At 45.5% G+C, this 13,342-nt stretch overlaps 1 protein-coding gene across 1 annotated transcript in view; it reads left to right on the plus strand.

The window, feature by feature from the left end:
- The first annotated feature begins 1,137 nt into the window (after window positions 1-1,137).
- The window catches only part of LOC144133304 (A-type potassium channel modulatory protein KCNIP1-like), a 135,112-nt gene continuing 122,907 nt past the window's right edge, over window positions 1,138-13,342 (plus strand). The window contains exon 1 of the mRNA XM_077666296.1: window positions 1,138-3,411. Coding sequence (XP_077522422.1) covers window positions 3,267-3,411 — 145 coding nt within the window. The 5' untranslated portion in view covers window positions 1,138-3,266. The remainder of the gene's footprint in view (window positions 3,412-13,342) is intronic.

Consider the following 13,342-nt stretch of genomic DNA (forward strand, 5'->3'; position numbering starts at 1 on the left):
ATCGAATCGGACCTGGAAGTAGAGTAGACGTTGCAGTTGCCATTCTATCACTCAGTGTTTATTTAAAGGGAAGTAGAGACATCTCTTCTGTAGAGATCGCCTCAAATTTCTTGAAATTTCAACCTGGAATGAGATATCACGATTTCAAATCATTTATTACCTAGTTTAAGTTTACGGCACCTAGTGCGCCCAGTTCAAGCTTATCCGTTGTTTTAAAAGGAGATTCATTCGAATTTCATAGTGGAAAGTGAAGCTGAATGGAGTTCAGAATAAACTTTTAAATTTTATTTTCGTTTGATTTCAGCATTTCAGCTCTCTCACTTGCATTCCATAAATAAGACAAATATCGCATTGCGTACTGCGAGACGTTCGCGAATCTCAGATAATTAAAATGCAAGTAACGATGGTAGCCAGAAAATGCGCGATGTAAATTTTTTTAGGTAATTTTATCTCGTCATTGGTTCATTTTTCCTCAAACCTTGACCATTTTTTTTGAACTGGGCGCTTTGGAGAAACAGAAGAATTTCTTAGCGGCACGTTTGGAGCAGAAAAAAAAACAGACTTAATACCACCTCTCCGAAAAAGAAACTCGCAGGTCGTTTTCTAAAAAAAAAAGGAGAGACAACCCAGAAAGGTTTTTTTTTTACTCCTCTCTTCTTTCTTGTTTGCTCGCTACGGAAGAAGGTCATCTTTTCACCAGCAATAATCCGCAACAGTCGGTTCCCACAGCAAAGACAGCAGCAGGTCTGAGACGTCCAAGTGCTCCCAGAATACAAAAAATAATTGTCATTCTGCAAATAATCCGACACAATCGCATCCCAACAACAAAGGCAGCTATTAGACGTCGTCAGAGCGTTCGGAAAAATGGGATAAAGAAAAGGGAGGAGACGAAGGAGTCGTCTAAAACGCCGAATCCTTCTAGCGCCAAGAGAAGCACGTTGTTGTTTCTGCGGTCCGGTCGCCATCGACTAAGCCAACCGGACGCAATGGCGTGACAAACGGCCTGGGAACGCCTATATCGGTCGAAGACAGACGCGGGGGTGAAGACGGAAGGAGGGAAAGCCTTGTACGTATCATAGCCGTTTTCATTTTTTGCACTCAGAAGCAACGACAGAGGGTCAGGAGAAATGATTGTTAGGAGACGGCCCCTTTCTGGCGTTGTAATGGTATCGCTCTGAAAGGCGGGCCCGGGGTGGAAAGAGAGAGAGAGAGAAGGAAAAGAGGACTTATTGTTTCAAAATCGTCGGGCATCTTCTCGAAGAGTCGGTCATGTGTTGCGGCCATGGCCTGACGATCTGTCCTCGACAGTAACCGCGAAGCAGCTGCTCTGAAAGCTTGCTTCAAACAAAGGCGAACAGTTCCTCCCGTCGGATTGCGCAGTTGGAATGTCGCGCACATATCAAACGATTGTTGGCTTGCTTCCCTGCATGATAAAGTAAAAAAAAGAACGCTGCCGCAAGAACATCATTTTTGATCCTCATGTCTTTCGCGGTTTGTTCTGGCTGAGAGCTACGCGGACTGCGGATGCAGGCATCGCGTCTTAGAAGTTGACCGGTCCTTTTTTCGAAGCTTACCCGCAGTGACCAGCAAATTCAGTTTTCCAGTGCTCCGAAGACCACATCTTAGCGTAAATCTACCATCATTAGATACTACGTCATCAGTACATACTCCAAAAGCAACCAACGAGCTCCATGTGACTCTGGCTTGTCGTGCTTGTTCAGCTGGACAAAACATCATCCTTCGCACAGAGTCTTCTATTTGTTCAAACGATCCCGCTTGCGCCAGCTGTGCAAAGCTATTCCAGTATTCATAAATTTCACATTCTAAGTCAAACGTACTCAACTTTCTCCGGGTTTACAACTTCTGAACCGTCATCGTTTTATTACTTCAGAAAATTACGATTCATTGCGCTGGTACTCGAGCTCATCATCATTTAAAGTATTTTAATGCGTCCAGAACTAGTTGACTTCTGCAAGGACAGGGGTTAGACGACAGAGATAACGACCTTTTCGAGACATCATCCTTAACGAGTCCTCTTGAAATTCTCCCGACATGCTTCTCACCTTTTCGCTGAACCAGTGCTTATCAAAAAGTGCGCGTTCCGTGAGAAACAAGTTCTGGAAGAGGACAAACCAAACCCGTCTCTGACAAGAGGCTGGACGTCTATCCAGCTGATCAGCGGAGACAAGTGCTTGAATAAGTGCAGTTCGCGAAGTTCGATGAACTTTCGGAGGAGGCCTGGCAGGCTGAAGACACTAACTCCGCTCCAGCCTGTGTCGTTCGCCGTCCACGCCATCTAGTTCTGTGCGCGGTAAGTGTGAGCAAGTGCAGTGGCTATCAGTTGTGCCAGACCACTCGTCCAGGGTACACTGTGTATTCTGACAGCCAAAACAACTGTGGAAGCTACGGAATCAAGCAGCGACGTAAACAGCCTCTGTTTGGAGGTGTTGTGTTTGTGAGATCGGGTGTGCGTGTCTGTGCGTCGCACCAGGGTGTGTGTGTGTGTGTGCTGTGAAGCCAAAGCAAGACTTTTGTGAGTGGTGTGTGTGGTGTTGTGAAGGAGGCAAGACGAGTGAGAAGAATTCGTGCGCTTCTTTGCAGCTCCGCAAGCGCGTAAGAGTTGGTGGCTTAACTTCGCTCTCAGCTCGGCGATAAAACGCTCGGCTAGACTCAGCGAGTGTCAGTACAGGCGAGGGCGAAAAAAAGAAAGCTTCCGTATACTACGTTTAAAGTTCGTGCTTGAAACAAACTGAGCAGCACCAAGAAGGCTTGAGAAACTTACCAGGCCGTTGGCTAAGAGTAGACTAGTAACAGGCCAGAGGGACAAGGCAATGCTCAGCAGATCATCAAGAGATAACCGAAGATACTCATCAGCGGAGTCTGGTATGTTTGCCGAAAAGTTCTAGAACCTTCAAAACCATAGCCAGCACTGTAACGGATCACGCCAAAGGTCCTTAGAGGCAGTGACGACAGCGTCCAGAAAGAGTTGGAAAGACACTAACAGGGCAGCGAGGGTCTAGGGAGGCGCCACAGAGGAAACTGGAGGTCCGTAAGGAGGTCCAGGAGGGCTCAAAGAGACCCAGGAACGGTGCGACCGAGCTGTGAGACGTCGAGCTAGGGCGAGTAGGGTCCAGCGGGCGTGTTCCGGTCGGCAGAGCGCACTACTACTCGGCCGTCGGCAGCAGCGCCTGGGATACGGCAGGGCAGGCGATCAAGGGGGGACCCCGGGGAGACGGCGGCGTGAGGTCCTCCTCGGGCTGTGGCCAATGTCCGACGAGGACGAAGAAGACGAGAGCGTCGCCGGAGATCTGGGGCCAGCCTACCTGACCATGGGCGTGACGGCGTCCGTGCTCAGGGCCTACCACCGGATCGCCAGGATGCTGCGCAAGGCGTGGACGGATATGCGTTTCGGTGAGTTGCGCGCCCTTGCCGCCAAACATTCTTCGGTGTCTTGACATTGTCCTCGTTTGTGCAAGGTCCATACCACGTAGAGGGGCACTCAGACAGCTTCTCAACGCAACGAGTATACGTGTCTAACGGATGTCGCTGTGTCCTCGGTGTTGGCCACAGTTGTAGGCCACGTCGCCTGTGGTAGGGCGGCTTATTCTGCGAAGTTCCCGTATGTGCAAGGCCTAAGCCACGCAGAGGGGCGCTCAGACAGCTTCTTATAACGCAGCAAGTCGACATGTCTAACGGATGTAGCAGTTTTTTGAAAAACATAGCGCAAAAAAGACACGGATGACACAGATGCGGACGAAACAGGCGCTAACTCCTTATAAAATGGTCTCTGGACAGTCTATAGACTTCTTATAGACTATTTTCTTCATATAGATATTTCTTTTTGTCTACTCATAGTCTCTAGATTGTCTACAGACAAAAGTCTACTAAAAGTGTATGGCCATAAATCTATAGATTGTTTATAGACTGTCTGTAGGACTTATATTGACTATAGACTGTTATTTATGGTTATTCAATAGATAGTTTACAGACTCTATAGACAGAAGTTTATGGACAGTCTATAGACTGACGAAAAAGTATTTGTAAGGGACTTGCAACTTTATTTGAGAAAAGCCACCACGTCGAATATATAGTAGCCGAACACCACTATCAGTCCATGAGCATGTGCAAAGAGGAGCGAAATAAAAAAAAAACAGAGCGTGGCAAATATGGGCCGCTACAATATATTAATAATAATAATTGGTTTTGGGGGAAAGTAAATGGCGCAGTATCTGTAAAATATATCGTTGGACACCTGAACCGCGCCGTAAGGAAAGGGATAAAGGAGAGATTGAAAGAAGAAAGAGGTGCCGTAGTGGAGGGCTCCGGAATAATTTCGACCCCCTGGGGATCTTTAACGTGCACTGACATCGCACAGCACACGGGCGCCTTAGCGTTTTTCCTCCATAAAAACGCAGCCGCCGCGGTCGGGTTCGAACCCGGGAACTCCGGATCAGTAGCCGAGCGCCCTAACCACTGAGCCACCGCGGCGGGTACAATATATTCGACGTGATGGCTTTTCTAAAATAAAGCACTTTGCAAGTTAGCGCCTGTCCCATCCGCATCTCTTTCGTCCGTGTCTTTTTTGCGCTATGTTTTTTTAAAAAACTGCTACCGACTAGCACACACTAAGATACAGATGTAGCAGTGTCCTTGGTGTCGGTCACGGCTTTAGGTCACGTGGCCTGCTACTGAGTTTTCTCTGAACACTGCTTCTGCGTCTTCTACGAAGGCGGCGCAGACGCGGACCCATGTACCCGTGTTCTCTCCTTAATGTACTTGCTGTGGTCAGCTACCTTATTATGGTAGCCAACCAGATGATAAAACAGAGGTGCAGTCCAGTGACGAAGCAGACCTTGCGCACAGGTTTTGTGAATTCGGCGGCAGGTTACCGCTTCACGTGGCTCGGAGCAGATGTTGACGTCAAACGAAAGTCTTGCCTCCGGCTTGGCAAGTGAAGAAGCTGGGCTGATAGTGCGGCGATGTGGGAACCTATATTTGGCAGAAGGGCAGTCGGAACTAGTGCCGACAGCAGGAAAAAAAAGCACTGAGGCATGTTGTCGTAGTTTCTTCAAAACACAACTGAGAACTTCTCGGAGAAGGACAGTGCATGATAGGCAAACTGAGCTCCTTATAGCCTTATATATGATGAGTCTTAGCCGCTATCAGTGTTATCAGGAGTACGAAGACCGACTTTTTATCTGTGCGCGTGGTACCGTCGACAAGCGGCAAATTTTTGTCGCATTCCTTTGCTGTCGTGTCGTATGTCTTCCTAGATATATTCCAGTTTAGTGGAAGAGCATTATTTAAGTCTAACGTTCGGCCTTAAAAAGCAGGCATTACTTTCTTGTTGGCTTGGAAATAAAAAAGAAAAAATAACCTCGTTATCGAAGTCTTTCGTGCCGGACGACGTCCCTGGTGGTAAAACGCTTGCTCTGCGAAATGCTCGACTCAAAAACATCTCTCCTGTCGTTTACGCTATTGCTCGATGCTACAGAAAGGGGACATTCGAGCTTGTTCGTTTGAACTGTCTTGGACAATAAGTTTTTAGCTGCCTCTTTTCTGTTTTCGTGACCCGCAATGTTCTCTGACAGGGTTTGCTTTGGCAACTTTTGCAGCGCAGCCCATTAAGACGCGCCAGCACAACGCAGAGAAGCGCCTGCTTGGTATTCTAAAGGCCTGTTTCCTCTCGTCTAATCAGTAGTCATTCTTTTCATCTGTGCCAGGAGATCCCCTGGCGCTCCCTTGAATTCTCAGTGAGCTCCGCACTCACTTTTTCTGTGTGAACATCAAAGGCACAGACCTCATAAAGGTCACGCAATCAAATATTCGGTCATAAATAACTTAAGCGAGAAATGTCAGATTTTTCTTGAATCAAGGAACGAATACGCGTGCAGCAACAGCGGAAGCCTACTGGAAATCGAGTTACTGCGAATCGCGGTCTCATTAGCGGTGGAAATCCTTAGCCAGCCGCTGAAAATACGCCGAAACGTGGGCTGACTTCAGCGGTGGTGGGCGCAGTCATAACGAGGGTGGGATGGTGGGGAAGGAGGAGGGGGGGGGGGGGAGAAGAAAACAAAATTCAAGGGGAGCCGCTAATGGCAGCCAACAGATGGCGATGTCACCGCTTCGTAGCTTATTCTGATGCTGCTGCAGTTTACGGCCACGACGCGAACGCAGAGTCAGCTGTCTTACGCGGGTCAATTAGTTCGACATTTTTTAAGGCGGCGTGTGCTGCCTGCGTTTGATTAGTTTCCCTAACTTGGGTTTGCTCATGACTTGCAAGCTAGTTCTACCTGCCCCCTTTTTTGTTGATTATTTGTTCCTTTTCGTTAGGTTGTTCCTCTTTCCCTTCCTTTCAATTATATCTCTCTTTTCTCTTCTTCCTCACTTCATTTGTTCAATCCTAGTTTTTTTTTAACTTGCTTCGTTTCCATCTTCCTGTGTTCCTACCCGTCTTTCCTCCGTCTTTTCCTTCATTTCTTATTCAACTTTTTGTCACTTCCCTAATTTCTCACATCTTGTTCCTATTTCATTCCCCTTTTCACCCCTTATTTATTTTGCTCCTTACCTCAACATGCAGAATAAACTTATAGACTGCGGTGGATATAGTTCAGATACTATATCTGAGGCAACCAGAAAAACTGCATGGCTGGAGAGATCCATGCTCTTAATGCAGAGAATTTTGCAAAGGCGAGCACGCGAATAATAGTGCTCAATATCTTCCTTTAAACATTCCCTGTAGTTTAATTTTTAGCGCCGACGGCTTTTTCTTCTTTGCTATCTTTCCTTTGTCTTTTTTAAATTTATCAATCTCTAAATACTCAAGATCACGAAGTAGTGCTTTTTTCGTGTTCTCTTACTTACCTCCTTCCTTACTAGTTCGTTTCTTACTTGACTTTCTCCCCGTCTCTTATTTCCTCATGTCACTGAGGTTGAGGTTAACTCTCCTTCAAATATGAAAGAGGGAACTGCGACATAAGGCGGTAAAGCCTGACGAGGTCACAGTTCCCCGAAACAGTCGATACAGCAGTGAGCAACCAAGAAATAACAAATATTAACATTGTATGATAGTGAACAAAATACATTGCATCAAACGGCAGTATTACCGTAAAAAATATTACTTTTGATACAAAGACAGTGCGCCATAAATCAAAGGCAGTGTATAAACGTGACATGAGGTCACTAAAGAAAACACACACACAAACAACTTGACACGAAAACAAGAGATGCATTCGATAAGTAAAAACTGAGTAAAAACTGTACGGTTTTTCCTCTCGTCATTCTATCGTTATTACATCGCTTCACATCGTTGTCACGTGACTTGGCATGACATCATACTCGTATGATGTAATCACTATTTGCACTAATTAGTCTTGCCTTTACCCAACTACATTAATTAGATGTGTTAATGAGCATCGATAAATTGACAATATGACGGCATCATATTCATCACGTGACTCGTGACGTCACATGATGCCGTTTCTTCCGGGCGTGACTTTGAGATTGAGTCATCTAATGGTTTCGCATTAAAACCACGAGCATTCTTCGAGCTTCATTGCTGCAAGCTTCATTGCTAGCGAGGCACACAGTATACGATTTGCGCAAAACGAAACAGCCAGCTCAGTTTTCTTCTCTCGTTTCGTTTCATTAAACCGCGCCTTCCGCCTTGTCACTTCGAGCTACCTTTGCTCACCGCGCGCACTCGACGTGTTTCGTCGGCAGATAACCGCCTCTTTCCCTTCGCCCCAATTGCCTCCTATTCCATTTTGTCTCGGCATGCAATTTATGCCTTTTTTTCCCCCATCCGGTTTCCCGATTATTTCCTCGCCTGCGAGGAGGTTATTACGCTCTCGCGGTTATTCTCGGTCACGGCGGTTGTATTTGTTTTCTTTTTTCTTCGTCTTTCGGTTGGTGCGTCCTCTTCGTTGCGCCGGAATGGGCGTCCCAGCGCGTTAGCGCAGAAGTGCTCACCGCGCCTGAAAGCCGCACTGACGGCTCGTGACCGCCGGGCGATGTCTGCCTCGCTTCCAGCGCTTCCGACGGGACCGCAGCCTGGTGGCGGCCGAGGGCGTGAATAATGTATGCCAGATCCAGAGGAGCAGCTGGGCTTTTTGCTCTTGCATCGCGCGCCGTCAGCACTTGGCGCATTCCGCTCCGCTTGGGTTCCATATAAGCTACTGTCCTTCCTTTCTTTCTTTCTCTCTTTCTCTCTCTCTCTCTCTTCCTTTCTTCCTTTCCTTTTCTGCCTTTCTTTCTTTCCATCTTTCTCCCTTTCTTTCGTTCGTTCTTGCTCTCTTTCCCCTTCCATCCTTTTCCTTTCTTTCTTCTTTCCTTTCTTTCTTTCCTTCGTTCTCTCTTTCTTTTCTTCTTTCCTTCTTCCTTCTTTCCTTCTCTCCTTCTCTCTTTCTTTCCTTTTTTTTCTTCCTTTCTTTTCTTCTTTCTCTGCTTCTTTCTTTCCTAATTTCTTTTCTTCTTTCCTTCTTTATTTCCTTCTCTCCTCCTTTTTTCTTTCTTTCTTTCCTTCTTTCTCACTTTCTTTCTCTCCTTTTTCTTTCCTTCTTTCTCCCTTCCTTTCCTTCATTCCTTATTTCCTTCTTTCTTTCTCTCCTTCTTTCTCCCTATCGTTAATTCTTCTTTCTTTCCTTCTTTCCTTCTTTCTCCCTTTCTTTCCTTCGTTCTTTCCTTCTCCCTTCCTTCCTTTTTTGTCTATTTCTTTCTTTCCTTCTTTCTTTCCTTCTTCCTTTCTTTCTATATGCTTCATCCTGTATTTCCTTCTCCTCCCCTTTGTCTCTCTGTCTCTTTCATGCGTTCTGAAGTTCATCTCACCATCTTTGCTACTGACCCGCCGCGGTGGCTCTGTGGTTAGGGCGCTCGACTACTGATCCGGAGTTCCCGGGTTCGAACCCGACCGCGGCGGCTGCGTTTTAGTGGAGGGCTCCGGCATAATTTAGACCACCTGGGGATCTTTAACGTGTGCGATGTCAGTGCACGTTAAAGATCCCCAGGTGGTCTAAATTATGCCGGAGCCCTCCACTACGGCACCTATTCTTCCTTTCTTCTTTCACTCCCTCCTTTATCCCTTCCCTTACGGCGCGGTTCAGGTGTCCAACGATATATGAGACAGATACTGCGCCATTTCCTTCCCCCCCCCAAAAAACCAATTATTATTATTATTATTATTATTATGGAGGAAAAACGCTAAGGCTCCCGTGTGCTGTGCTGTCAGTGCACATTAAGGATCACCAGGTGGTCGAAATTATTCCGGAGCCCTCCACTACGGCACCTCTTCCTTCCTTTCTTCTTTCACTCCCTCCTTTATCCCTTCCCTTACGGCGCGGTTCAGGTGTCCAACGATATATGAGACAGATACTGCGCCATTTCATTTCCCCAAAAAACCAATTATTATTATATTTGCTACTGATGCCGCTGCACGTGCAATTATAACCCCTTCGTATGCCACCTACGTGGGAAATTATGAGATTAGAGTGCGTGCCAGACAAAGAAAGAAAGAAGACAAAAGTTTGTGTTATGGTTTATGGGGTTTAATGTCCCAAAGCGACTCAGGCTATGAGGGACGCCGTAGTGGAGGGCTCCGGATAATTTCGACCACCTGGGATTCTTTAGCGAACACTGACAACGCACAGTATACGGGCCTCTAGGATTTCGCCTCCACCGAAATTCGACCGCCGCGGCCCGGATCGAACCCGCGTCTTTCGGGTCAGCATCTCGGCCTTTTGGCTTAGATTGTATGCAGAAACAAGACAAAAGAAACAAACAATTAACTAAAAAAGCGATCGCGTAATAGGTGCTCCCCTGTACATTCATTAGGAAATGTTGGGAAAATACTAATGGGCTACATTATAAATTTCATCCCGCGTTATAAGTGTGCCTCGTATAATTTCTACCAACCTCCTCTTTGACGAAAACGTATAAATTCAATAATTGAGCAAATGCAATGCGTTTGTAGAATACATACTTTTTCGTACGTAAAAGTTCACCGTGTAGACATAGCACTGAGTGCATAATACATTTAATTAGAATGAAACTGCAATTCTTTGTACTATGTGAGGAGGCGAAATTCTAGAGGCCCGTGTGCTGTGCGATGTCAGTGCACGTTAAAGAACCACAGGTGGTCGAAATTATTCGGAGCCCTTCACTGCGGCGTCTCTCATAGCCTGAGTCGCTTTGGGACGTTAAACCCCCATAAACCAAACCAAACCTTTGTACTATGTGAGTGGCGCTTCATTCGCAGAATTTTTCTTTGTTCGGATAATTTTTGTTCTAATAGCGGGCCTTAAGGGAAAACAAAACCTGGACGGGATTTTCAGGGCATTTTAAGGATGAGAAAAACGAGCAAAATCTCGCCGGAGGATATTTTTGGCTAAATATAAGGATAACATAGCGGGTAAGGCGAAATTACGGCTGCAAACGCAGAAAATTAGAGAACATTTGGCGTAATCGACACCAGTGGGGCAAGCCTTGACTTACGGTTGCCATCTAGCATTCCTCAAGTGCAACCATGGCTAATGCACGAAGCTTTCAGTCGCACCTCTTTTTTACAATTTTTTTCAAGAGAGATGTGATGACGATTCTGAGACAGAATTCCGTAATGCGATCAGCAATCAACCCTAGCTTATGCCATGTTCAGCATTCTTGGACAAATATTTTGAATACTGAAATTTTTTAAGGAACTATTATCTAAACATTGAAGGTGATAACCCATTCTTTCGGTACGTAGTAAAATCTTTATTACATCGCTGGCATAGAGCATTGCAGACTGCCATAGAAAACCAATGGGGAACGTTTTTGACGATAGCGAAAGCGTTAATAACAAAAAAAATGCAAGCCTACCGACTGGAGATCCGCGGTTTTATTGATTGTTATAGTGAAATGTTACAATGTATGAAAAAAAAATCGCGTTGGCAAACTCTTTCTTGGTGAAAGTGGCTTTTGTCCAGAATTGCTGGGTCACGCGCGAGTTAGGGATTCATGCTAGTCATTTACGCGCTTGAAAATTTTCTTTGCTTCTTTTAAAAGTCGAGTTTTGATTGAGTAAATTTTTTTTTTTGAAAATGGATTCGAAACTGTTTCTTTCGTCACGCAGTCTTATGTGATGACGACGGCGAATTTTTCTCACGGTTCGACCCTGCTTGAAAAACGTGATGAAGCATGGAAAAGAAAACACACGCAGGTGCAGTGTTTGTCTGTAACTTCCTCCTTCGTTAATATCTATGGACAGCAAGAACGATTGAAAATAAAATAAATAACGCAGAAGAAATATAGGAATTTCGAAATCTTCTGCAGGGAAAAAGCAGTGGCACTGACGAAAAGGTACTTAATGAATTCCACATTGGAATTATTAAGCGGAATTATTAATTCCAGCAACTCATTTATTATGAACAAGGCTGTTCTTAATAAAGACTGTTTTAGAAAAATAAATGTACATACAAGTCTCTACAGCGGGTTCTAAATGCACTAACGCTGCTACGAGACTTGTCAAATCCTGTGCGGCACCTACAAAAAACAATATTTTCTCTCAAGCTCGCTTCTTTTTTAAGGTCATTCACTGGCGAACAGAGACAAAAAGTAATAAAAGCCTCAGGTACGCAGCGCCCACACCAATTATGAATGAATCGATCGAAGAGCCCGTATTCACTCACGACGAAATAATTGTACGGGAAACGAAGAATTGACAGTTTCTGCCGCGCTGCCATTGTTCTTAACTCCTTTTCCCTCCAGGGGCATGTTTTAAGTGAATACTCCCGCTCTCACAGCTGCTGGAGGCGCGAAAGAAGTTCCCGCAACATAAATAATACGACAGGCAAGTACTGCTCACGCATTGATTTAAAATGTAAGCCACGTCGAAGAAAAGTACTTAACTAAAAAGAAAAACAATCGAATTTTTAAAATGGAGTGTGCTAAAGGGCAAATTGCTCTCTCTTTGTTTATTCCTTTCTGTTTAGAGTTTGCAGCTCTTTGCGACTAGAAGGCCTCCCCAATGCTTGCTCGGTATTTTTAGGGCTCCCGCCGCGGTGGCTCAGTGGTTAGGGCGCTCGACTACTGATCCGGAGTTCCCGGGTTCGAACCCGACCGCGGCGGCTGCGTTTTTATGGAGGAAAAACGCTAAGGCGCCCGTGTGCTGTGCGATGTCAGTGCACGTTAAAGATCCCCAGGTGGTCGAAATTATTCCGGAGCCCTCCACTACGGCACCTCTTTCTTCCTTTCGTCTTTCACTCCCTCCCTTATCCCTTCCCTTACGGCGCGGTTCAGGTGTCCAACGATATATGAGACAGATACTGCGCCAGTTCCTTTACCCAAAAACCAATTATTATTATTATTATCAGCGTTGAATCATTGCTTGAAAAAATATGCACTCCAAAGAAAATAGCACGCGTGTCACGTACCTCTCTTTAAGTTCTTTATGTCTATTTATTTACGTAAAACTGCAGCCTCCCAGGCTGGCTTTGGCAGGAGCTGGAGATGGTACAATGCAGTTTAAATATCAGCAAACAATGAACCCAGAATGCGAGTGTGCGCAGTGACGAGCACTGGTAAGAAATATCAAGCTTATGGCAACCAACACAACAACGCAATAAACAATGAAGCGCTAAAAAACAAAAACAGAAATGAGAAGGCGCACCTACACTGCCTAAGCTTTTTACACAACACAGTCAAATTTGAACTCCTGCTTCATAAAATCTCGAAAAATAATAAATATAGAGAGTACTGACGCCGCTGCTGGAATGAGATTTCCTCTTTCCTAAAATTTTTATTTAGTAATTCATTCGTATGTTTGTTAATAATACAATCAACGCTGACCCTTGGAGTCTGCGGCTCGAGGAACGAACATAGCACAATACGATACAAAAAGCGCGCAGCGCACTGGCACTGGCATAAATGTCAAACGTTAACACAAACAAAAGAACCAAATCAAAGCTAAACATCAACAAAAGAAAAACTGGGAAAGACTAGAAGGCGTTTGAACTTTCTCAACCTTTTGGAGAACGCAATCAAAGTTGAACCTGCGCTTTAGCAAAAAAAAAAACTCAATAATAAAAAGAAAAAAAAAGAAGATGCTGCCTTGACCCCCTCCATCTCTGTGAGGTGCTTGTTAAATCCGAGGCCCTTGCACGCAGGCACGCGTCGGAGCCGAAGGAGCGCGTGCACCGGTTATTGATTGCGCCCTAATTTTAGCCCTTCAGCTGCCTTGGCAGGCAGGGAGCCGTAATTGATCGCGAATTCGCGCTTCTTTTGTTTGGAGGCGTCGATAGAGATGGATGGATGGATGGATGGATGGATGGATACGGCTGAACCCTTTACATCGGGCGGTGGCTCAAGCCAC

This window comes from Amblyomma americanum, chromosome 5, assembly GCF_052857255.1.
Source record: "Amblyomma americanum isolate KBUSLIRL-KWMA chromosome 5, ASM5285725v1, whole genome shotgun sequence".
NCBI classification, from domain to species: domain Eukaryota; kingdom Metazoa; phylum Arthropoda; class Arachnida; order Ixodida; family Ixodidae; genus Amblyomma; species Amblyomma americanum.